Below are 26,738 nucleotides of genomic sequence, written 5' to 3' on the forward strand. Positions count from 1 at the left end.
AGGGCGTAACCCCCCTGGAAGGGTCTCTAACTCCTTGAGGTGTCTAAGCCTGCAGGGGTACCAGGAATCCTGCTGGGGCTTCCGGAAGGCTGCCAGGCTGCTTCCCGAAGGCTGCCAGGCTGCTTCCCCACCCACTCCCAGCCACAGAGCCTTGTCCCAAAGTCTCAAATTCTTTCTACTTTGATCCAGGATTTACAAGACATCCCAGGCAAAGTTGCTTCAGAGGCAGTTAGCGGCAGAGCAATCTCAGAGAGAGAGTACTATGGCCTGAATCCAGTCACTGTAGCAAAGCCATGACTTAAAGAATTGCCAGGAAAATAACCATAGAGAGTTTTAACTCAAAGCAAGGAATGGTAGCGTGGCGTTGCATCTGACTCTCTCAGGCCAGGAGCCGTGCGGGAAGTGCACCCATTTTTTCTGCCGACCCACACCCTGACTGAGCCTGGCAGTGCAGGGTCTCATCCTGATTACTTCACAGATGAGGAAACCAAGGCTCAGAAAAGCTGAGTGATTTGCCAAAGTTCCCCAGTTTTAAGGAATAGAGTTTGGGCTCTACATGAGGGCTTGTCCCAAAGCCCTCCTCCCTGGGGAGAACTGTCAAGGGGCACTGAGCACGGGCCAGGTAGTGAATCTGGGTCAGCCCGGGGGGGCTCAGACCAGAGCAGGGCTGCCTGGCTGACCTTCAGGGCATCCATTCTAGCCTCTGGCCTGAGTGCTGCCAGCCTCCTATCAGGAGCGTCCCCTGGAGGCCTGGCTGACCTACTGCAGGGGCCAGAGAAGAGGCACTCTTTCTGCGGTGGTGGGTCTGGGGTCCACCGGGTCCTTCATGACTAACTAGTTACATAACTAGTCACTTGTCCACTGCAGCCTCAGGTCATCCCATGACAGGAAAACACCCAATCTTGGCCATCAGAGGTTCTATCTTATTTTTTTCAATGGAAGCAACCTTAGACTCTACCCACCAGATGCCAGCAAGCCCTCACACCCAGCTGTGACAACCATGTACATTTCCAGATACTGTCAAAGGTCAGTGGGTGTGGGGTGTCAGAATGGAATAAAGAGAGTCGAGCATTTACTGAGCCTCTATACTCTGTGCATCCAACCTTCTGTTCACCGACTAGGCACAAAGATGGTCAAGACATTTTTTACCTCTATGTCTCTGCTGTCCAAGATCATAATCACCAAGCCACACGTGGTTACTGAGCACTTGAAATCTGTCTGGTGGGATGAAGGAACTGAATCTTAAAATTTATTTTATCTCCACAAATTTAAATCTTAACACCGAAGCACTGTAAGGTATATTTGCTTGTTAAACACAATGTTTATCTTCTTAGGGTTACATTTCATTTTTAAGTGTGTAAAATTTAACATCTGAACTGAGAAGTGCTGTAGGTGTAAAATTCACACCAGATTTCCAAGACTTAGTGCTAAAAAAAAAAAGACTGTAACATATTGTTCATTAGTAATTTAAAAATATTGATTGTATGTTAAAATGATATTTTGTAGACATTAGGTTAAATAAATTTTATTCAAATTAATTTTACCCGTTACTTTTTACTTTTTTACTATGACTCTAAAAAATTTAAAATGACATACACGGCTGAGAGTCTATTTCTGTTGGACACTGCAAGTCCGGAAGTTTTCAACAGGAAGTACTTTTGCCACCCAGGGACATTTGGCCATGTCTGGAGATACATTTGGTTGTCCCAGTTGAGGGATGAAGTGCTCCCGGCATCTAATGGGTAGAAGTTCTACAGAGGCACTAAATGCCCTACAATGCACAGGAAAGCCCCCTACAACTAAGAATTATCTACCCCCAAATGTCACCAGTGCCAGGGTTGGAAACCCTACCCCAGAGCATGAATTCCTTGAAGGAAAGGCCAGTAAGTCAGAAAGACCTGAAGAGCTGTTTGGAATTATCGCACTTAATTTTCACGATTAACTCTGGCCAGATGTGTTGTCATCCCTGCTTCTCCCGATAAAGACCAACGCCCAGAGGAGAGAATTGACTTGCCCAGGATCACCAGGACAGAAAGCGGCCGAGCTGAGACTTGAATTCAGCCTCTGCTCACTCTGAAAGCTGGCCTGCCCCCGCCCCACAACCACGTCCCGCAGTCCTCTGAGTTGGTGCTGATGCAAAAGGAGGCTGCTTGTGCTTACAGCCTAATAATAACCCCATCACTCAGATCCAGGCAGTTATTATTTACATCAGCTGTTATTGCTACCAGGGATGAACATTAACGAAAACACCCTTGGAAAGGGACAGCCTGCTCGAAGAGAAACACTCGCAGGCACCTCACCCATCAAACCAGGCTGAGAAAGGCGTGGAAATAAATGGAACACAATGGAATAAACCTATCAGAGAGGGAACATTCAGATGCCTCAGAAGGCAAGAGGTTAAAACAAATGTGCCTGATATGGGATTGGGTCTGTTTAAAGAAAACATTACGGGAGTGCTTGACTTGAAGAGAGCCTAGGGAACCACGGCCCAGCAGAAACGGAGCTGCTCACATGCCCCGGAGAAGCAGTTTCTCCATAAACTGGGTGTGGGTCCATGGTAAGCCTCACTCTCCTCTCCTGCCACCATGCATCCATCCACAACCCCCGCCCCCCCGGGGTGAGCGTGTGGCTGGGGGGCTGTCTAGGGTGGGGTAGGGGCGACGACGTTCCTGGGGTGTTGGTGGTGACACATCGGGCTATGGGGGTTTATAGTGGGCACCGAGGCGGGGCAGAACTTGGCCGCAGTGAATGCCACAGAGGCTCTGCCCAGACCTCCTTTGCTGGAGGTCTCCAGCTGTGGTGGGTGCTGGCTGCTAAGAGCTCACGGGTACCTCCTTCCCTGCAGGACTGCCATGAGGCAATGGGAAGTCACCTCCCCAGGACACAGGCAGTGGCCGACTGCCACAGTGGCAGAGATGCTGGCCCCCTTGCCTCAAGGTGGGGGCGCCTCTGTGACACATCCTCCCTTGGCATCTTCCCCTGCCTTCGCCGGCTTCCTCACTTTCTTTCTTCTGAGAATACTCATCAATGAACAATTTGCACAAGAATCCCCATCTCAGGCTCAGTGACCAGGAAACCCAGCCTAAGCCCATCACGAACAGCCATGTTTCTGAGTCTGGGCAAGGGAATGAATAGAAGAGGACTGAGAGGGGTCCTGGATAGCTGGACTCACGTCGTCCCTGCCTGACACACCCCCTTCCCACCGTGAGAAACTGACCAGTCAGGAACTAGCAGAGGGGAGGCTGCTGTCTGAGCAACAACTTTGAGAGGTGACAGTTAAAGATCTGAAATCTCCAAGAAGCTTCCACTGACCAGAGGGGCCCCCGCAGGAGAGGTCTCCAGATGAGCAGGGGCTCTTCTGTCCCCGGGGCCCCATGATCGGCACCAGCCTCTGACACAGATGGGCTCTGCAACCCAACCTTTGAGGTGTGGCAGGCGTGCACACGAAGTGGGACTGAGCCACAATGGGTTAGAAGGAAGGGCCTGGTATTCACTTCAAACAAATGCCCACTCAAGACTGGGCACTCCCAGAGCAGCCTTTTTCACATTCACTATCTTGTTCCATCTCTGGATATGACTCCAGAAGATACTGCGTGTGCAAAGTCTATAAGAAAATGGTGCTCCCTCAGAGGTAAGCATTATTATTATTTCCACTTTCCAGCCAGGAGAGGTGGGGCGCACCGTGTTGAAGTGACCCATCCAAGACAAATGGTGGACCTGGGATCACAGCCAGATCTACTCATTCCCTAAGCACAGATATGCTGGATCAACTACTTCCCCAACCTCAGACGGCAGCTCAGTTGTCAAGTCCCCTGGGAATCAATCCCATAGCTCCAGGTATGTTTATTTTGAACACCATATACCTCTCCTTCGTAGCATGACTCACAGTTGCAGGTGTACATTTATTTGTGTAGTTTTTTTTGGACTCCTGGCTCTTTCCCCCACACAAAGGCATAGGAATATGTTTTCTTTGGCTCATCATTGTATACCTCAGTGCCTAGAACAGTGCCTGGCACATGCAGGTCCTTTGTAAGCATTAGCAGAATGGGTGAATGGATGAGTAGCTAGATGGACAGATGGATGGATGGAAGGAGGGATGGAAGGATGGGTGGGCAGGTGGAGGGATGGCTGGGTGGGTGGATGCCTGGGTGGAGCAGAGGGACTGCCAGCTCCCCTCTGGTGCACCTGGCCTGGAGTGCCTGTTGAGCACGGGCTGCTCTCCCCTCCCTCCCGCCCAGGGCTCTGGTGATCACCTGTGGTGAGGAGGCAGAGTGGAGTCCCCGGGGTCACCTGGGCGCTGCCCATTGGTGCTGACCACAAGGAAGCCAGTCCCCAGGCAGCATGCAGAAGAGAAGGAGAGAAAGAAACATACATGAACACATGCGGTAGGTACGGCGAACACAACTGCAAATCTTGTGGCTCTAAAGAGCTCACAGTAAACAGCAAAAGAACATCCTGATCTAACAAAACAGGGCCTGAAATAGATTTTTTTTTTAATGAAACAAGAATAAGAGTCATCATTCATCAAGCACCCACGACATGCCAGGGACTCTGCCAGGTACCACATACAATGCTTCTGAGACTTAGAACAACCCAGAAAGGTCAGTATTATTATAAATGAACCCATCATCTTTCCGCCCAGACATCTTCTCCCTCCTGCCTTCCCTTTCTTAGTGAATGGCACCACCACCCATACAGCCACTGTCTAAAATCCGGGAATCGTCCTTTACCTCTCCTTTTCACTGACCTCCCACTTCTCATCACTTGGCATGCCTTATTAATTCTACTCCAGAAAATTTCTTGAAGCTTCTCCCTTCTCTCCAATTTCATTTCCACTCAGTTCAAGAGACCCTCCTGCTTCACTTGAGTTACTTCCTGCCCCCAGTCTTTTTCCCTTTCAATCTGTTTTCTTTTCCATCCTTCAATGGAAATACATCAGTGACCCCATGGTGCTCAAGGTACACTTGAGTCTCCTTAACCCAGTTCCCAGGCCATCAACGGTGAATTCCCTGCCTGCCCCTCGGCCTCTCTCCACCCCTACCCCTGCACTCGATGCTCTGCTCCAAGCACAGTCAACCCCTTTCCACCAACAACAGTGCCCCCGCCACCACCTTCTTGTTGGCAGGTCTGACCCAGGCTGGTCACTTGGTGTGGAAATACCCTCTTCTTGCCTCTTCACCTGGATAGTGACTATTCAGAACCCCTTCTCTCCAGGGACTCTCACCATCTATGGGTCAGATGCCCCTTCTCTGTCTTCCCTTCTCAAAGCGACAGCCTCACTGAATTTTAAGTGGCTGCCTCCCCCTCAGTTCTGAAACTCCTTGAAGGCAATCTGTGTCCCCTTTACTAGTGTCCTGTGGCGGCCTTGCATTGGAGCTGGCACATCGTAGGAACTCAGTGAATATCTGTTGAATAAATGAATGAAGGAAGGAAAGAATGATGAATTAGAAAGTGATACAACTGTCTCAAGGTCACAGAACTACTAACTGGCAGAGGCAGTATTCAGTCCTTGGTTTGCATGACTTTGATGTTCCTGTCCTTTCAAACCCACTACCTGCCTCTCTAAAGAAATGATACACAAAGCAGGGAGGTGTCCTATGCTCGGTCAAGGCTGCGCATTTTTCTAGTGACTGTAACGTCCTCATGCAAAATGGAGAGGGAGTAGTGCATCCCGGACTAACTGATAAACAGGAAATACACAATTTTAAAAACTCACACAAACGGCAAGTGTGATCAAAAGCTGAGAGATATTGTAACATGTAACCACCAGTCAACAGTAATCATAACACTCCATCCTCTAAGGTATGGAGAATGTCACCATTTTCAAGGCACATTCTAAGTCTGAGGTCAGAAAACTATGGCTGGTAAGCCAAATCCGGCCTCCACTGTTTTCTGTGTGCCTACCAGCTAAGAATAGCTTTTACATTTTTTTAATGGCTGGGAAAAAGACACAAAGAAGAGTGATGTTTTGTGACACATGCAAATTATATAAAGTTCAAATTTCAGTGTCCTTCAATAAAGTTTTATGGGAACACAGCCGTGCTCATTTCATATGTATTATCTATGGCCGCTTTTGTGCTACCATGACAAAGTGGAGCTGAGGCCACATGGCTGGAAAAACTGAAAATATTTACTGCCTGGCCCTTTACAGAGAAGTTTGCTGACTCCTGTTCTAAGCGGATATTTTTACTAAATTTCCTTCCAATCTTTTGGTTAGGTAAAACAAAGAATGTTGGCTTTGCATGTCAAAAAAAGAAGAAAGAGAAGGCTGGGAGAAGAAGTGACTCAAGTGTTCCCATCTGGCCTCTTTGGGTGGCCTCCTGCCTGTTCTCCCAGGCTCCAGCCTCATCCTTGCCTCAGTCCCCTGCTCTGCTCCATTTTCTATGCTGCAATTAGGGTGGCCTTCGTGACATAGGCAGTTTGCTTAAGCACCTCCAAGGGCTCCCACCGTCTCGGGGCAATGTTCCTATACATGCCACGGGGCTCATCCAGAGTCCTTGGTGTCCCTGGTGGCCTTGCTTACCTCTTCAGCCTCACCTCTGGTCACTCCTAGCCTCCTCTGGTCACACTGGCATTCTAGCCGTGGTCCCTTTGCCTTGTCCCATTCAACTTCAGGGGCCTGCTCTCTTGCCTCCAGTGACCTGCACATGCTACTCCCTCGCTCAGAAGGCCTCCCCGTCTTCCTCTCCAACCTTGTTCAGTATGATGATTGTCACACTTCTTTCAAAACTTTGTCTCAGTGACCACATGCCTGAGAACGCACACCCCAAATTGACTTACATTTCCCTTCTCGGTGCTCCCACAGCATCCTGACTTTACCTTCATCAAAACCCTCATCATTGTATATTGATACAACTGCTATTCGTTGGCTCTCCCACCAGCTACTACTTATTGGGTGCTTAGTGTTAGCCGGGCATTGCACTAAGCATTTGGTATGCATTAGCCCATTAAATTGTTACATTAGCCCTGTGAAGTAAGAGAGGTGTTACTGTCACTGTTTCATAGGTGCTGAAACTGAGACACAGAGTAGTTAAGTATTTTTGCCAGCCTAGACTCAAAGACCGTCCAAAGACAACGTTCTTAACCTCGAGCAGATGAGGGACCACATATCAATACTAAGTTGCACTCAATAAATGTTTATTGAAATCTGAATGGATAAATGAAATTCTAGTTTAGTATTTTTCACTTACTATCTGTATTACTTGGAAAATTACACACATTTCTGAGTTTCAGTTTTCCTACCTATAAAATGAGGATAATATGTATCTCATAAGGGTCGTTCAAGGATTAAATGAAAAACAGTTAAAGCCTTAGTTTGGTTGGCAGGCCCAAAGGAGCCTCCCCACCCTACCATTGATGGCTATGACTCTGCTTGGCAGGAATGCTCAGCTACAACGGCCAGGAACAGAGGTATATCTGGACAGGTGCGGGGATGGGAAGAGGTTTTCCCGGTGGGTGGAGTAGCAGAAGTTAAGTGATGGATTGTGGGTCTCAGCAGGACATAGAGGGAAAGAGAAATAGGAAAAGGACTCATGTATGTGTGCTAGAGATGATGGGTGCCTGGTCTAACTCTCCTTAGGCATACGGAAAGATCCCAGGCTCAAAGCCATGTGAGCAGAAGTGACACCAATCATTTATGAGTGTGGTATTTAATACCAGCTGACCACCTCCACACTTCTTCCCCTGCTGCGGGGTCCTTTGAGGCCACCTCTATTCTGATGGCATAACAACAAAGAAACTTTGTGGTGTTAAGCTACTGAGATTTAGGTATTAATTTGTTACTGCAGCAAAGCCAGCCTATCCTGACTAATCCAGAAGAAGAAAAGGTAGAAGTCCCCTGCTTTCTCCTCTGTCACCCAGTATCCTGTATGTACATATGTTTTTGTATTTTTTTTTTCACTAGAGGATTCATGACCTTTCTTTTCTCATAGCTTCTGGGGCCTAATCATGTGTATAAAAGTTAGCCACTAATGAAAACACTGAGACCATGCAAAGAAGAAGGAGGTCTGAATGCTGAGTGCCTCAGACTTCCTTTCTTATTTTTTCCCATCTAAAGCAATGAATGTTGAGTACAAAGAGATGCTGACAGACTAAGATGTCATTGGATCAGATAACCCTGAGACAGACTAATTTCTTGGTTTATTTGCTTCAGTATATTGTGGAGGTGAAGAAACTGAGGACTCCTTGAACCACCTCACCTTCTCCTCCAGATCTCAGTACTTAGCTTGGACACCGCTGAAGACAGCCCAAAGATCCATCACACCCTAAAGATTCTATTAACAACTATTACTGGAAAAAGAGGCAAGGGAAGGGATTAGCAACTAGGAGACAGAGGACCCCGACAGTGGCTCACGGAATCTCACCCAGTCTGTGGTATCAATAAGATTCAGAATGGTGCCATGGAAATGCCATGAACTTTGGAGTTAGATCTGAGCTACAGTCCTGAGGGGCCTTGAGCTCTATGATGACGACCATTATTTGTTTAGCATGTAGTGCATGCCAGGCCTTTCTTCTCTCGTTGTATTGTAACTCATGTCAACACACACAGCCATGTGACTGGCACACAACAGGTGGGTAAGTTTTGCTAACACCCCCAGCCTACACTGAAACCCCGTCAGAGAAAGCTCCAGTGGAGCTTTCTTCTTTTTATTTCTAACCCTTGTCACTAGCCTACTCACATTTGTTCTCTCTCCTTGACCCCTCATTTTAAAAGGCCTCGTATTCCCTTCATAAGGTACAATGACTCTGGAACATCAGATCTGAGCTAAAGTCAACTTGGGTGTATCAGAGGTCTTAAGTAGATAATTTTCATTTCTAGTTTAGAGGGAAGAACTGGGACTCCCCAGGGACGTGCTTGAAGGACAAATGTTGGTTGTGGCTTTTGTTTCCTTGGACTCTATTGTAACAGCTTTGTCTTCCTGAGTGGAGTGTGGAGAGGGTGTGCATGGGTGTGTGTTGGGAGGGAGAAGGTTTGAGCAAATCTAGAGAGCAGAGGGTAGGGCAAGGACAGAAAAGACCAGAGAGACGTGCCAGCTGTTGTAGCAAGAAAAATGTTAAAGGGTTGGGATATTTATAGGCCCTCTTTAGGTTCTTTTATGGTGTACTTATGATATAATCCTCCTCCTCCAACTTGTCACAAAACCTTCACAAAAATCCACAGTATTTCATTTGCATTTTAGAGTCTAGAAGATGTTCAGTGAGAGAAAAGGGGGCCAAGGGTCAAAGAGACCTTGTTACACTCAAGTAATTCTGAGAACCCCAACCATGGGAAATGCACCTCCCTGGGCTTGGCTAGGGAGGAGCAGTACCCCCCGGCCACAACCCCCAAACACACACCCAGGCTTTCTCCTCTGAAAATCTGGCAGGATTTCTAAGGACTGAACAACAACCAAGAGTTTTCCAACAGACTCGCTCACTGTAGTCTTGCCTCTCGCAAGTGACCCTTCATTATAGCCCCTGCTTCCAGCTGTCACAGCTAGATTTGAGCATCCTGTAGTTCTGGGTTCCTCCTGAAATTGCTGGGCACATGATGAGAAAAGGAAAAGTGCCACAGACAAAGGTTAGCAAGTGCATGAGCAAAACCCGATACTCAATGGATGAAAATATATTACTGCTATGTAGGCTCTCATCTAAACCCAACCTATAGACAGAGAGGTTAAATGCTAAAAGCCAAGCCCAGCATCGTTCTTGTCCTGTATCAGTGTCTGCACTTTGAATCTAGCCTGAGTCCATTTGATAAATGCCTGACTTATAGAATTTAATGGCTTTGCCTTTCTTCCTTGGAGAAGGGCAGAGGAAGGATGTAGGATGTGTGCCTAGTAGACCTGGGTCTCCAGGTCCATAGCAGAAGGTCCAGAAGAAGGAAGAAAGGAAGCTCAAGCTGTTTAGCATCTATGATGTTCTTAACCTTTCATGTGCATTATCCCAAATAATCAGGAGAAGGAACTAAGGATCTCAGGTCTAAAAGTTACATGATGGACTCATCGAGGTTGTCCCTTGTCCAAGGTCAAACAGCTAAATTTTGGATGTGGGATTTCAATCCAGGTGTCTCTGATTCCCCATTATTCCACACAACTTCTTGAGGAAGCATAAGACAGAACCTTCCACACAGAACTGGATCAACAGAGGAGGGGAGGGTAGGCAGTGGGAATTTCCTATCTGAGTACGGACAATTCTTGCATCTTGCTTGGCTTACCACATCACCCATGGCATGTTATTCTTGCAGTTAAAAAAGCCATGGAGACACCACTCCCCTTCTGGGCCCCAGTCTTAGCACCTGTGAAATGAGGGCATCTCACTGGAGAACGGCTATTTACTGCCCCTGCCGGTCCCTGCAGGGGTGAGAATCCATTAGGAAGAGAGGAGAGAAAATACTGGATGAAATGTTCTACCTCAGGCTTAGCCACTGTAAAAATAAGCCACATTTACAAAATACTATTGCCCACGCCTCTTGCCTGTCGCCTTTGGGACAGCGTTTTAGTCCATCGCTGCCACCAGGCAGCACGGAACTACCGGTGACACTGGCCCCTTATCTCATGCTTCATTATTCTGGAGTTCGGCTTTCGGCACCTACTCCGAGGGGGCTGTTTTAATGGGATCGTTAGAGAGTGTTTACTAGATTAAAACTGTGACTTTCTTCTGCAAAGCAACTCTGCAAATGGCTTTATGGGTTTCCAGATTTATTTTGTCTCAATGACTCGGCTCAGTTTGCAAATCAAATCAAAGCTGATTTTTCTAACTGCCACTTGGGCGCACCCAGCAGGAGTCTGCAGAGCCAGCTGTGTTCCCTTGACGGCTGGCGCCAGAGCCGGGAGGGCTGCTGCCTGCTGGTGGCCAGAGAGGTTCCAGTGGGAAGAGGGCAGACAAGCAGGTACCTGACTGACCCTAACTGGGGTGGGGGGAGCAAGTCTGAGGAGGCAAACTTCATTTTCTGGAAGGAGAAAAGGCAGACCGGATCTATGTGCCCTCAAAGACTGAATGGCGGAAATAATAGGGAGCCAATCTGGACCTGTGATACTGAGGCTCCCTCCAACTGTGGTGCCCAACGGTGGGAGGGACTTCCCAGGGGAGCAGTGAGGCCGCAGGCACAGCAGGCACCCAAGCAGAGCCTGATCTTTTTGTTAGTGGGGGTTGTAGATCATGTAGTTGATTCCTACCCTCTGCACGTTTTGACAAGCAGCTTGTACTTGAAAAAATGAGGTCACAGAAGAATGACCTGGTAGCCCTCCTTCCATCCAACCATCCATCCATCCATCTATCCAACCATCCATCTAGCCACTGATCCATCCATTGACTGACTGACTGATTAACTGATCAACTGAGCCATTCATTTATCTGTTTGTTCATTCAACATATATTATTGAGCACCAATGTTTGCTAGGACCTGGGGACACAACATTGCTCAAAACAGGCACAATCCTTTCACTTACTTCACTTAGAATCTAGCTGGGAGACAGACATTCAACATGTAAGTAAACTATATATATATGTATATGTGTATATATAGTACGTATGTATATATGCCTATGCATATACATAGTATATATGTATATAAACATATATATCTGCAAGTCATGATGAATGCTACGGAAAAAAGTACAGGGTATAATGAGAGTGGAAAATGTTGATAATATATGTTAGACTCAAGGTCAGGATGGTCCTTCTGAGAAAGCAGAGTTTAAGCTGCCATCTGAAGGATGTTTATCAGTTAAGCAGACACATATTGGCCAGATAATTTCCGGCAGAGGGGGCAGGATGAACGAAGGTCCTGAGGTTGGAGGAAGTGTGAAAGAAGACCAGTTGTTGGAGTGCAGTGAGTAAGAGGACAGAAGCCTGGATCAAGCTGGAGGGTAGGAAGGGGCCAGATTACGCAGACAGGTCTGATGGAGGCAGGGCCTATGGGTAAGAGAAAGCAGCAAAGTGAATGAGTGCATGGTGGGAGGAGGAGGAAGAATCAGACAGGAGAATCTGTGGGCAAGGGTGCTTGGATGGAAATGCACACAGTTTCTGGAAGAGGGACTGACGAATCTGATTCCAGAACTGAGCCCGTAGTTGAGTTCCATTTTCCCCGGTGGCCTGTTCTGGCCCAGCCAGCAGGGCATAAATTGAGATTCTGAGTACCTCCTTCACCTGCTGCAGCCCAGGGCATCTTCCACAGGCAGGATGATCATTTTCCACGGGGAGGGTTGTTTTGTCTCCCACTTGAACTTCAGCACCTTGGAAGTCTAAGTCGCCCGTCCTGAGTTTTCACGTGCTCCGCTTTCCCAAGCTTACGCCTTCAATCTGGTTCTGACACTAAGTCCATCCCCCATCTTCCGAATGCAGAGCAAACATTATTTCATGGGTCAAAGTGCACTTCCCTCTTACTTGCCCTTTCTCACAGCTCCTGTTTTAACTACAAGAAGAAAACCTAACTTTCAAATTGATCTTTACTTCTCCCTGACTTACTGCCCTCCCTTTAAAGTCTGAATAATAGCGCTTTGTTTCCAAACCAAAACTTAATGTGTGTTCACCCACTGGCTGTAGTTCTCTCTGAGCAGCTCTGAGCAGGTTCCCAGAGCTAGAGTGGGCCAAGCAAAGGGCTTCTGAAATGTTGTTTCAGCTGTTGAACTTGAGGCAATTCCACGAGCCTTTTGCTGTCCCTCAACCTGACGATGTAACACATCCACTGTATAATAAGAGCCCTGCGGTGGCTGCTCTTGGTGCCACACTCAGGTCCCCTTTTCAGGTTGGTGTGACATCCCTGGGCTGCTATGAGTGCGGTGGCTAAGGGCTACCACCTGGGACTCTCCCCAGAGACGTGTGCAAGGCTCAGGGGTGTCACTTCTCTGGAGCTTCCTGAGAGACCGAGGGGAAGGAGAAGGGAAGGGAAAATGCCAAGGGCTGCTGCTTATGGGGGTGGAGGTAGAAATTAGTCTTCTTGCCTCGAGGCAGCACAACCTTGGAGAAATTTACACTCCATTCTGGATCCAGCCTAGACTTAACTTTATCTGAGAATAGACTTCTGCTCAGCCTTTTCCCTCTCTCACTTACGAATTTCTCCCAAGAGCCCTCCCTCCATACAGCACATGCCACCAGATCCCTGTCTGAGGCTCTGCTTCTTGGGAATCTGCCTTAAGAACGCTTCTGTTCTTCCCTGTCTGCTCACTGGTATATTCCACTTCCCCACTATGGTTGAACTCATGTTCTGATTCCTCTCAGTCCCCAGTCAAAGTCAGCAACAGCCAGCCCCTGGCAGAGGAACAAGGTAAAGGAGATGTGAATCTGGGACAGGGCACACAAGCTCCAGCACTGCTGCCATCATCCTCTTTCCTCGTTAGAAGCACTGATCACAATTGTAACTCCATTATCTGTTAACAGTCGTTCACTTAACATCTGTTTCCACACTAGACTGGGACTTCTTGAGGACAGGAAGCATGCCTGCTGGTTCACTACAAAATCCTCAGTTCCTTTCAAGGGGCCTGGCTCACAGGTGCTCAGTGAGTGAGCTGACTCCGTGTGGGAGATAAGTCATTGCCAATGATTTTTAAAAATTTTCCAAAACACTCTGCAGGAAATGCAGACATGTTTATGTTTATGGTATTATTTGATCCTCATCACATCACACACTGGGTGGCAGAGGTCTCGGTGTGCTGGAGGTGGCTTGCACCAGCTCCCTGGAGAAGAAATGTTGCTGAACACTCAGAACGTTTTTGTAAGCTGGTTGTTAAACCATTAGTAACTTGATACTGGATTTGTGGGGATATTCACACCCTGGAAATGGACAAAGACTACAAACAAGAGCTTTTCTTTTACAAAGAGCAGGTGTATCAGCAAATCACTGCAGTAGGTATGTTCAAAACTGTTCTGTGATTGGGTGGGTGGCGAACACTTTAAATATGGTGCCTCTGAGTTTCAGGAAGGTGGAGTGAGACCCTCGAGGTCTGTGGGCCTTGCTGTAGTGAGATACTGGCTCCAAATGCATTTCCTTGTTTCAGCAGGCATTTTCTGGATGCCAGCTATGTTCCTGCTGTGGTGAAATGCGATTGGGAAATTAGTGGATAGGACCAAGCAGTTCTTCCCCAGAGCGCCTCTCAAACAGCAGTGCTGGTGCCTGTGCCAGGAGGCCCGGGCGTGCTCAGCACCTGATGCTCCACCACCACGTGGGGTCTAAGGAGAGTCCTGCAGCCATAGACCCAGCATCTGGTGTGCAGGGGTGGCCCACTGTGTTTATACCCTGTCCAGGGCTCCTTCCACAGAACGTGCAGCCCCTCTGCCTCCCTCAGCTTCTTGAAGGGAACAGGAGCCACATCTGGACCTCAGCCCACCTCTGGGGCTCCCTCTGGTAGGGCTGGTTCCTGCTCCTTGCATACCCCCAAAACCTACTGAGATCACACTGTGAATGGTGACGAGTCAGAGGCGCCAATGGGAACCACATGGACACTGCCCCTAACCGCATGGGGCCAGTTATGAGTTGAACAGCCTGCTCCCCCCAATTCATATGTTAATGCCCTAACCTTAGAATGTGACCTTATTTGGTAATAGGGTCCTTGTAGATGTACTTAAGTTAGGATGAGGTCATACTGGAGTGAGGTGGGCCCTCAATCCAACATGATCAGTGTCCTCAATAAAAGGGAGGATTTGGACAGACACGCACACAGGAAGAACGCCGCATGAGGATGAAGGCAGAGATCGGGGTGATGGTTCTATAAGCCAAGAAGTGCCGAAGATGGCCAGCACACCCCCAGAAGCTGGAGGAGAGGCATGGAACAGACTCTCCCTCACAGCCCTCAAAGGAACCCACCCTGATGACATCTTGGTCTTGGACTTCTAGCCTCCAGAAATGCAGGACAATCAACTGTGTTGTTTAAGCCACTTTGTTTGTGGTACGCTGGCACAGCAGCCCCTGAAAATGGATACAGGTCTCTTGCTTTGCAAACCTCCAAACTGGGCGGCACTTAATGAGAGCTTGAGTTTCTAACAGTGATGTTACAGGCAGACAAGGGTTAGAGCCGCACTCCAGAGACAGGGACTGTATCTAATAGAAGATGCACTGGGCTTCTGGTCAGGTCAGAATGACTCTGAACAGCTCGGGGCTGCTCCATTCTGAGTGTCATCCCTCTAGTTCCGCGGGACCCACACAGTCTGACCACAGACGCCGTCTGAAGTCACCAGGGTCAGGGACAGGACATTCACAAGTTGCTTCATCACCAGAGCAGTGGCCTCAAGCCTGCACATGTGATCAGACTCGAGAGGCTAGATGCCCAGAGGCAGACCCGTGAGGAAGGTGCAGTGACAGAGAGGTGGAGGAGCTTGGAGGGAGACAGATGGCCCGTGGAACCTGATACAGGGACTTCATATACCCCCGATGCTGGCAAGATATCCACCAACATATTTTCCTCTATTAAAAAGAGTAGTGTTTTCAGCAAACCCACAAAGAAGGAAATTTGATTCATGTCGTCAGGAGAGGGATGGGTCAAACACGTATTCCTAGACTTAGATCCTTGATACAAAGTCCTCACGGGCAGCACATGAATTTAGATACAGCTCTCCTTTCATCATCCCTGGATGCTCCAAGGTAATGCCAGGTACAGAGTAGACACTAGCCAAACACAGCTTTCCTTCCCTCTGCCTCTTCTCTGCATCCCCAAGCGTCCTGCTCTTCTGATGCGGTGCTGAGAGGGGATAACTCCCTGAACTGCGGGAGATGGGCATCCTGCGTTACCTTGCTTTCTGCCCCACTGCCAAGTTCTGCAGGAGCCTGCTTCTCCTGGCTGGAGTGACAGCCCTCCGCGAACTGCAAAGCAAACATGTGGAAGCTTGGAATCCACCTGTGACTTCTGACTCCTCTGAGCTCTGCCTGGGTGTGGCCGCGGGGCACTCGTACTCATTTGTGCGTACCTGTCCTCTCACACACTGACGTGTGCCACGCTAAAGGAAGACGGTTACCTCAGCGTCACACGAGAGGAGAAATCCTTGCCCTAAGGGAGGCAGAGCACTCTTCCGCCCCAGTTCTGTAAAGCCCACTGCAACTCTCCTGCCCACCAGCAGGGCTCTGGAGGAGCCTGGCATGCAGGGCCCTCTATCTATGAGGACAGTGGGCCCTGAAATCACCAGGAATGTATACTTTTAAATATTCTCTCTCCAAGTTCCCACACGTACCTTCTGCCTGTCCAGTCACACGTTCCCAATTCCCAGCTCAGAAAATACGATCCAACAAACTACCCGTTAGGAGGGCTTCTGCCTCAGAGGGTGCCCTCAGAATCCCTGCACACCCTACGCAGGGGGAGCGACTGCATCAACTCTCCCTCCTCCAGGGGCCAAAAGCAAGGGGGGCGCCACGGAGCACCGTCACGGTGAAGGTCTCTGTGGGTTCCCTCCCCTCTCCCAGCTGCCCGTCTAAGCGGACGCTGCAGACCCCCAGTTGTCCACCCTGCAGACTATCCAAGTGATGATGTCCTTGAGTCTAGATTCTCTATTTTCTTCAGTAAAAAACGTCTGCCAAGGCCTCAGATTTGTGTCACTTTTGTTTGCAGGCCATCAGTTTTCCTTGCCTCACAAAGGGTGTTTTATCTCATTCTGTCCCGGAGCCCGAGTTCCCGAGAGAGAACACTTAGGGACACGCTGACCTCTCGAGACTTATGTGAAATCAGAGGGAGTTCTTATCAGAGTGAGCCCTTCGAGCTTCTGTCTTCTTCCTCCCACATCTTCCCTTTGCTGCCTACATACTGATGTGATTTTCTTCAAAGTTATCACAGTGATGCGTGATAGGTCTTGGTGCATATTTTGTCGAATAACCAGCAGACATTCTCCTCTCTCTTTCTCTCTCCCTGTCTCTTCCCCTCCCTTCTATGTGTGTGCTTTCCTCTGCACGTATATATTCACATATGTCTATACACACTTGAGTCACTGTCTCTGTCTATAGCTTATATCTATGATTATATGTCTACTTATATTTACAGTTGTCATCGCCGTGGAAGCAATCCACGAGACTATCTATGTTGTCAGTCAATGCAGGGAACAGGATGGGACTGCCCAATTTTGGTGTGTTTATACGGGGAGGATAGCTGTTAAAAATATCAATTCTATAACAAAACTACAAACCCGACTTCTAACCATTCAACCTTGTAATAGGTTAAATGATAACAAAACATTCGTTGATTTTTTTTTAAAAGAGAAATAAACAGAAACACGTACCAACTGAAACAGCAGGCAGTCCAATTATAATCAGGAAAACAAAGTGACAAGCCTGGACAACGCTGCCTTAGTTTCGGGGATAAGTGTCGAAAGTGCCGACAACGTAACAATGCAGTGTTTGCTTTCTCATGATTAAAGACACTAACACTAATCACCTCATTTTTGAAAGCCATGTGCCAACTGAACAAAGTACAAAACCCAGCAGATAGGTGTAACTGACGTGCTTAAAAAATACCTCCATAAACCTAGATCCAAATACAATGGAAATACACAGCAGAAGAATGACTGGGTAAATTTATATTCACCATTCTGCTCATTTACGTATCCGTACCACTCCGTCCATCTATCCATTCACCTCTCCATTGATTCAACAAATACGCTTCGAGCTCTTACTATGCTTCAGGCACTGTGGTATTAATACATACCATGCAAGTGGCTCCAATGAAAACAATAATTCTTTCTTGTGATTTTTAGTCACTGTTGCCTAAAATTTCCCAAATTTCCCAGTGTGGCTAGAGGGAGAAGTACTTAAACAGCTGATGACAGACAAGGACGTGCCAACGTACCTTTCGTAGCCAGACGGACACAGTTGATTTTGGTCTCCTGTGAACAACAAAAGTGAGACTCCAGTTAGTTTGTTGTGGGTTTCATTTTATTTATATAAATGTAGATACATGTTTGCATATATAGGCAGGCATATATATTTTTAATTGTAATTTAAAATGTGTCCTTTCCATTCTTTCCCCCCTTGGAATCACCTTTTAATTCTGTTTCTTCAGGTCTTTTCATGCTAGGTACATATTTTGTTATTTTTACTTCCTGGCTCCCATCACCTTAAGAGAGTCTTCTCTGGACAGAACCACTTCATAAATACTGCCCAGCACAGAACAACTTTAACCACAACACTGAGTGGGTACACAGTGTGTTTCACTCAATTGCATGGGTTTGTGGATGGTGCCAAGGGCATCCTTCAGAAGCTTGGTTATAAGTAAGTAATGCACCTACATGCATAGCCTGAAACACTTTGGAATAGTTTAGTCAACATGAATGTGTAAGAATTAAACCACAAAATTCACGTTCAATAAGGTACTTTGGCCCAGAGATCCCTGGTGGACCTTATGGTATTCATAGATAATGTGTGGGTGTGTTTGTGTGGCATTAGAATCTTTGCTGGGTGACCCAACTAGTTACCGTCAGCTGTCTCTCATGTGAACAGGATCCATAAATTTATGGTGTTTCTGGGCATGCAGTTGAGATACAGAAGAGTATGCTTAGAAAGAGAAATCATTTTGGCCCACGTTACTGGGATCATATCCTAGGAAGTCCTGGAATCAGGTGAAAATTCCAGTTGCCTACATTAACCCGAGCAACAGGGACTGTAAGATAGCAAATGAAAATAAAGGGCAAAGAACGCAAGCACATGAGTCTCAAGGACCCAGTGCTTGTCTTGCCATTGCTCACACATAACCACTGCGTCCTGAAGGCACCTGGGTCAGGGAGGGTTATGCAGAAGTACTAAAACCCATGAAATTCGGCAGCTAAAAACAGCAACCTTTATTTTCCAAACTACATGTCCAATGTAGGTGGTTGGGTCTGAGGGGACAGTGGTGGTGGCTGGGAGATACTCTAATCATTGTAGTCACTCAAAGACCAAGGCTGGTACCTCCATTTAACACAATGCTTCAGTGCTCACTGAGGCAGGAGAAAAGGATGATGAAGAGTTAAGCACTGGCAATTACATGTTTGGTATCAAAAATAACACTTTTACTTGACTCAGGTTTCATCAGCTAGAACCAGTCACAGGGCCACGCCCTGTGAGGTTGGGAATGGAGTCCTCCATGCACCAAGAAGACAAGCAATGATGACGTCTAGAGCAGACTCTATTATACCCACGCACACCTCCGACTGCTAGGAACTGTCACTCTTATTAAACCCAAGTGTGACTCCCCAGTGGTTTTGATTCTGTTCTGCAGAACACAGAAAGTCTGCCCTTTCTGTGTAGGAAAGATGACTGGATACCGAAAGACAGTTCTTAGGTTCATTAACATTCTTCTTCAATAATTCCTCATATGATAAGAGTTCAAGTCCTTTGAACTATCCTAGCTACTCATCCTAGGACATCCTTCAATGTGTCCCTCTTAATGAGAAGGGACTAGAACAGGAAGCAGCAGTCTACGCATAGTCTTGTCAGTATATGATTACCTGGATTACTGCTATTTTCTATTTTTCTTACTTACACTGGGCTTCTATTAACATAGCCCACATTCCAGTTTTTCATTGATCACAATGAATGAGCTATCAACCTCTTCCCCACCCAAAAAAAAAAAAAAATCAGCCTGCTACTATGTACATAAATGTGGTTGTGTTATGGAACCCAAATAAAGAGTCACAAACGACAGTACTGACCTCCCTCTTCTCTGAGGACTACAGCCTAGCATCATATTCTTTACCTTATATAAGTCTGGGGACATAAATTTTTCCCTAACTTTATCTGGATCAATAACATAAGCAGTAACCTGGAAAATGCCAACAACAGAACTCAGTGGCATGTACTAGAATCCTTCTTCCAGGCTGGCATTCCTCTGCTTATCAGAATCTTTGGGTGGTTATCTTACTAGTTATTCATCTCCCCAACTGCATATGCACTCAGATCCTATGACTGTATGTTCCCACAAGATTAGCTTGACAATAGGATCAAAGTCACTTCAGATACTGATGCTCTGTCTCCTGCATTTCCCCAGCTGGCTCAAGAACTATCTTAAAGAAAGAAGGTTGGGTTGACATGACTTGTTCTTTGGAACAAGTGTTTCCTTTCCTTTCCTTTTTTTAATGCTGAAAGTGTTCCTTTTTTAAAGTAAATAATTGTTTCATTTAAAAAAATGAAAAATGCAGAAATGTTAAAAGAACGTGACATATTATGATTCAAATACACGAAGTATTCATTTGAGGTATTCATATAATATTTGAAGTGTGCTACGTTTCAAGAAAAGGGGTTTTTAAAAGAATGTATCCAGAAGACAGAAAGAAAGGAAAATGAGAAAAAACATATAAAAATAAAGCAGAACTTTCTAAATGAGATGCCAAAAAAGCTCAAGCCACGTATGAGTCAAAACTTGAAAATGATGATAAAAGTGAGCAAATTAGTTTTTTGTTTTCATGTTTGGAAAAAGAGCAGAGTTCAACTCCTGTTAGCTTCCATGTCTGTTCTTTGGGTTAAAGGGTCAATGAACAGAAGCCTGAGATGGTTAAGGAAAGTCTAACATCCAGAGGACTGGGGGATGGTGTTGAATGGGAGGGGTGCCAAAAGAGCAGAAGGAGCTCCAACTTTCTACTAATAGAAAGAAGGAGAAAGATTTTGCAAGTACCATGTTAGGAAACTTGCCAATTCTGTGCATGATTGTTCAGTATAGCAAAGAGCAAGAGTTTGGTAAGCTTCACCGTTGGGGGTAATTTGTAAGGATGTGTCCAGACTTTAGAGAGAGTCCACCTCATCTCTTTACATCTATGAATCTCTCTTCATCAAATAGTGCTCGCTTCAGCAGCACATATACTGTCCTCATCGAATAATCTTAAATGTGGAAGATGCTTTATATTCAAAGATGTTGGTTCCAGTATTCTTTATAAAAGTGAAAATGAAGAGTAACATACATGCCTAACCTACGGGCATGCTAAAGAAAGATGAGGTCTACCGACACAGCGGAATTTCATAAAGCTGTTAACAAAAACGATTATGAGGGCTATGTAACAACATGGAATAGGACACATAAGAAAATATTAAATGCTTAAAGCAAAGTACAGTTTCTATTGAAACTAACATGCAAATCTAAGTGTTGAAAAAATAAGTCCTGAAGGAAATGTACTAAATCTTAAAAACTGTTGCACAGTGAATTTAAAGTATAACATATATGTCGACAAATATACTAATCTTAAACACAGTCTGCCAAATTGTTCGCAAAGTAAATGCCCACTTATGACCAGCACCCAGATCAAAACACCCAGCATTACCAGCACCTCTGAAGCGCCCTTCATGCTCCCTCTGGGTCACTTCTTTCCAGCAAAGGTGAAGGCTAATGAGCCTTTTGTGAGAATGTGTCACGTCAAAGGGAATATCGGGTAGCCACATGGTTTATTTTACTGCTCTCTCTTCCTCATCGGGTCATTCCTGAGGACTTCTTAATTCTCTGTAGAATCACCTTCCCTTCCACAGTTGCATGCATGAAAGTGAACCCTTCCTTAACACCACCTTCTCCACCCCGCATCTACTAAACTGTTTTGTCATCTAGAGTGCACGTCTGGTTATGCTTAATGCTCCCTGGCTCTCGCAAACATGACACTGACATATCTGCTCTCTCCCAAGTTCCTGACATCTTTAATTCCATAACCAATTCGTCTTTGTTGGTTAGGATTAGGTACAGAATAACAAAGTCCTGAGTCACTCTCTTGACCTGCTGGGTGACTGGATCACCAGCAAGCAGGCCAGGAACATGCTGGATATTCTGCACCCTTTCATACGGGACATCAGGCCTGTGTACATATATGTACCCAAAGTCCCCAGTCAGTTCAGTGAAAAGGAAATGAGTACTTTCTTTATGCCAAGATTATATAAGGCTTTGGGAAAAGGAGAAACATTTGGCGTATTTTCTGTTCTATCTCCACAGTACAATACAATTTCATTCCCCCATTATTTTAACCTCACTCACATTTCACTTCCACCCTAGACTTGCAGGTCTGCACACAGGTATGTATCACCTCGGGGTAGAAGATAATGTCCTAACTCTTGTGCTTCTGCTGAGACCTCACACCTACACCTACTTACAACCTCCATTTAGGGCTCAGGCCAAATCTAACTCATTCATCGATCCTTCCATCCATCCATCCTTCAACTATTAACTGAATTTATAGGCTGTCTATCTAATTAAGGGGCTCTCAGTAGCTGCTGTTTACTATCCACAAGGACTTAAATTAAGCTGGACTGCCAACCTGACCAAGAAGCCCTGGTACCTGGATAATACGTACAATTCTCACTCTACTGCCCCATTAGACTGCCCTGTTTAACAGGATTAGGATTTAGCTCTCATCTCATCGCTTTCAAATAGTTTTCCCAGTTACCCTAATTCATACCTTTGTCTCCTCTAAGACTGAGCTGTCTCAGTTAATACGATGGGTTTAGCCCTGACCCCACAGTCTCTCTATAGTTTTCCCAGTTGCTTTGTCTTCTGCCTTAATTTCCCTCTTAGACTGGGCTGGGGCCCTCACTTATCTCTTTATTCATTTGATCAGCCAGTCAACACATATTTCTTGATATGATCATTACTGATCAAGTTGATCATTAAGTTTTTATTGAAGTATAGTTGATATATGGTGTTGTGTTAGTTTTCTGGTGTACAGCATAGTGACTTAGTTATACATTTTTATATATATACTCTTTTTCATTACAGGTTGTTACAAGATATTGAATATAGTTCCCTGTGCTGTACAGTAGGACTTCGCTGTCTGTCTATTTTGTATATAGTAGTTTGTATCTGCTAATCTCAAACTCCTAATTTATCCCCACCCCCACTTTCCCATTTGGTAAGTTTGTATTCTATGTCTTTGAGTCTGTTTCTGATTCATAAATAAGTTCATTTGTGTCACTTTTTTAGATTCCACATATAAGTGATATCATATGATATTTGTCTTTCTCTGTCTGACTTACTTCACTTAGTGTGATCATCTCTGGGTCCATCCATGCTGCTGAAAGTGGCATTATTTCACTGATTATGTTGCTCACTAGTGAATGATCACTATGTGCCAAGCATTGTGCTGGGTGCTGCTGTCACAAGAATGAGCAAAACAGACATGGTCCCTGTCTTCACAGAGCAGGCAAACATTATTTTTATGATATTTGCGGCAAATATTAGATAACTATTCTCACAAATAAATGTATAATTACAAATTGCAATAAACACTATGAGGGGGAAAATGGTAGATACTATATATACGTAAAGAAGATGACATGGGGTGTGAGTGGGAAGGAAAGATGGTTTACTGCTTTGAGCAAGGACCATTTAATAATGTGAGACCCGGAAAATAAGTAGGAGTCAGATGTACGAAGTATCATGGAAGGGTGTCCCAGACTCAGAAACAGATGTGCAAAGAAAGGCCTGGGAGTGGGAAAGTACATGGTGAAGTCGAAGACATAAAGAAGTCTGTTGTGTTTACATTATAATGAGGTTTTGAGAAAATGATATCAGATGAAGTGAGAGACATAAGCCTGGTAGAGTCTTTTCACCTGTTTGGTCTATATTTTAAGAACAACAGTCAGCCATCAAAGAGTTACGAGCAGGAAGAATAAAATTTTCAGATTTACATTTTTTTTTAAATGTAGGGGCTGTTGTACAGAGAAGAGACTTAGTGCACAAGAGAGACTAGTTGGTGGGGAGAGTGGGATGGTGTAGTCTAGCCAAGAGATGGTGGTGGCTTGGCTGCAACCTCCTCCACTTTTGGAAAGCATATTTTGACTCTGCCTGACCCCAGAGACCTCCCACCACCTCACCATGTCCCATGCCTCTGGTGCTGATACTATTGGGTCCTCAGCCTAGACTTCTCACACCTCAATTTCCCATGACTCTCTTCTACTGCACTGACCCCTCAGCTGTTGTTTGGCCTCAGTGTGGTTCATCCATTTAGCGTGTCAGTCCCTGAAAGCATCATTAAGGGAAAAAAAAAAAAAAAGAGGAAGGTTCTCTTTTCTTAAGGTATCTATTTTGAATATTTTATTTTTCATTCTTATAGCAAGGCTATGAGATGAGTACCACAATGCTTTTTTTTTTTCCATCATGAAACAGGATTAAATAAAATTTCCCAAGGTTAGGCAGACAGTAAGCCAGGCTAAAACCCCAAGCAACCTTTAAGCAAATGGCCTTCTTTTCTGAGGTATCTGTTGGTCAATGTGTCTTTGCCACTGAGGTCAGATGCCGTTTTCTCGACTTGTCCACAGGCACACAGTGACAACGGAGCACAGCCATATTTTTGAAAAACAGGCTAAGCAAAAAGAAATTATTTTGACCTCAAACTGGGCCCTGAGCAATCAGAAAGCCAGTGATGGAAAAGGGAAGCAGATAGGCTCTGGGAACTCTGAGCAGCCCAGAACCATTAGAACCAGGTCACCTGGCAGACCCACCCTCTGGAAAAACTGAGCGAAGAATGCCTTTTAAGGCATGAAAGGGCCAGAGTGCCCTTTGAGATATAACTCCCTAGAAAGCATGTGTGCTGCAATCTGCAGACCTGAGCTACCAACAAGAAGAGGCAAAGGAGAGCCTTAGGCTGCAGGAGAGCTGGCTGCTGGTGGCACACTCTTCTAACTGGATAGGCGTTCGTGGCAGACCTTATCAGATCTTCCTGGAAGGCACTAGGCTCTGCTTTGCAACAGCTAATGCCCTGAGCACAACTCTAAGGGAAGGAAGCTCCCAAGTAACATGCAAGCCCATTCAGAAAACTCACAACTAAACTCAAGCTCCAAGAATCTTTTGTCCTCTCTCTAGATGCAGACTCTATTGCCTCACCTCACCAACTCTTTTATCTGAGTGCTCTCACCAAGGGTCGACAAAGATCTTCATAGGGTCAGCTCTGCTGGTCACTGCTCCACCCCCATCTTCCTTAATTTCTCATCAATGTAGTTGCAACCAATCACTTTCTCTTTGACTCTTTTTCTCCTCTTGCCTTTTGGGTCATTCTCCTCTCCAGGTTGTTCTCCTACCTCAATATCTGTTCCTTATCTTTTTAAAATATTTTTTTAATTTAAATTTTATTTTATTTGGTTAGATATTTATCATCTTCTTGACTTCCAAACATTGGACTGGTCTCATTTTATATCCTCCTTCCTCTGTGTCCCAAGTTTATCACTAGCAGATCACATTTAGTTACAAGGCTTTCAGTACTGAATCCTTATGATGCTCCAATTTCTAACAATGGTATTCCTGAGATTCAGGCTCATATATCCATCCATCTACTTGAAATATTCACAATACATTTACAAACCTCTAGAAGAAGCTTCTGTTACTCCCTTCACTTCTACTCCAGGCCTTATTCTCCTCATTTCCAGTTTTCTCCATTTCAGTAAATATTATCATTGTCTATTCAGGGTTGATTAAATAAAAAAAACCTAGGAGTCATCATTGATTCTTCTAGTTCCATAATTTTCCAAGACCAATCCACAATCAATTCCTGTGGCTCCCAGTAGTTAAAGGAAGTGGTAAGCATCAAATATCAAATCTCCTGACATATCCTTCAAAAAACAACACAGGAAAACAAGAAAAAAAAAAGCTATACAAAATTCAGAACCTCAACATCATTAAAATACAGAGAACCCTCCAAACTTCATAGTCCCTGTTAGTAGAAAAACAATTGCTGCGGTTGAATGAAATATTTAAGGCTCTCAACACAAGCCTTTGCGGAGAGCCCGGGCTGTATGGAAAAACAACATGAAAGACAGAAAAGGTACGCTAGTGAGGCTGGAAGATTTTCTAAAATGGTCTTCAGGAAGACCAAGTTCCTATATGTGAAAATTCTGAAAAAAAAAAAAAAAAAAAAAGCCTGCTAGAATAAGGCAATGAGTATGTGGAAATGACTTGAAAGCACAAAGAATTCAAGGTGGTAATCTTCTATAGGTATCACTTATGGGGGAAAATACAGTAAAGAGAAGGGAGAAGTGTCTTTGGGAGACTGGATGATTAAAGGGAAAGGGGGCAAAAGAAGGAATTTTAAGACACTATAAATCAAAAGAGAACAACACACAGAGGGCACACAACCGCTTACCCTCCATGATACAAAAGACTCGGGCCATCCATTAATAAAAACACACTTCTCTGCCTTATCAGAATGCAGTGCTTTTGAATCCCAAATCTAAAAAACGAATACATGGAAGGAGCCAAATAAAGCTACTATACGAAGAGACTAGAACCTAAATATCAAAGTATCCCAACTAATAAAAATCTACCCCCTCAAAAAATTACAAACCAAAAGAAAATTATAACACAATACTCCAAACTAAATTAAATTTCCTCAAACAACTCCGAAGTAGAAATGCAAAGATTAACTGAGTCGAATGGTGTTGTGGCAGCCAGACTGAAGAGGAAATGGGGAGATGCTCACCCAAGAGTTATACCGGATGAGTAAGTTCTGGAGATTTGTATAATACTGTTTTTCATACTTGAAATTTGCTAAGAGAGTAGATCTTAAGTGTTCTCACCGCACAATATGAGAGGTGATGAATGTGTTAATTAGCCTGACTATGGTGATCATTTTACAAGGGAAGGAAGGGGGAAGGGACAAAGTTGGGGTATGGGATTAACAGGTACAAACCACTATGCATGAAATAGAGAAGCAGCAAGGATGTATTATACAGCACAGGGAATTACAGCCATTATCTCGTAATAACTTACAATGGAGCATAATCTTCAAAAATACCAAATCACTATGCTGTATATGTGACACTGATACAATATTGTAAATCAACTGTACTTCCAAAAAAAAAAAAAACAAACCCAAACAAACAAAAGATTTTCCCTTATCACACTGTACAC

General features: G+C 45.3%; 1 protein-coding gene and 1 long non-coding RNA gene across 2 annotated transcripts in view; one reads left to right on the forward strand and one right to left on the reverse strand.

Moving 5' to 3' along the window:
• LOC102512389 (protein tyrosine phosphatase receptor type T) overlaps positions 1-26,738 on the reverse strand; it is a 338,884-nt gene that overhangs the window by 170,319 nt on the left and 141,827 nt on the right. Inside the window, exons 6-8 of the mRNA XM_032462324.1 lie at positions 17,742-17,778; positions 15,704-15,775; positions 4,254-4,310 (exon numbers count right to left, since the gene is read on the reverse strand). Of these exons, the coding sequence (XP_032318215.1) occupies positions 4,254-4,310; positions 15,704-15,775; positions 17,742-17,778 (166 nt within the window). The remainder of the gene's footprint in view (positions 1-4,253; positions 4,311-15,703; positions 15,776-17,741; positions 17,779-26,738) is intronic.
• On the forward strand, positions 2,811-21,193 carry LOC116658021. Its single transcript, XR_004313247.1, has 3 exons — positions 2,811-2,890; positions 9,300-9,304; positions 21,184-21,193. It is a non-coding gene; the product is annotated as an uncharacterized LOC116658021 (long non-coding RNA).

This window comes from Camelus ferus, chromosome 19 (assembly GCF_009834535.1).
Source record: "Camelus ferus isolate YT-003-E chromosome 19, BCGSAC_Cfer_1.0, whole genome shotgun sequence".
NCBI classification, from domain to species: Eukaryota; Metazoa; Chordata; class Mammalia; order Artiodactyla; family Camelidae; genus Camelus; species Camelus ferus.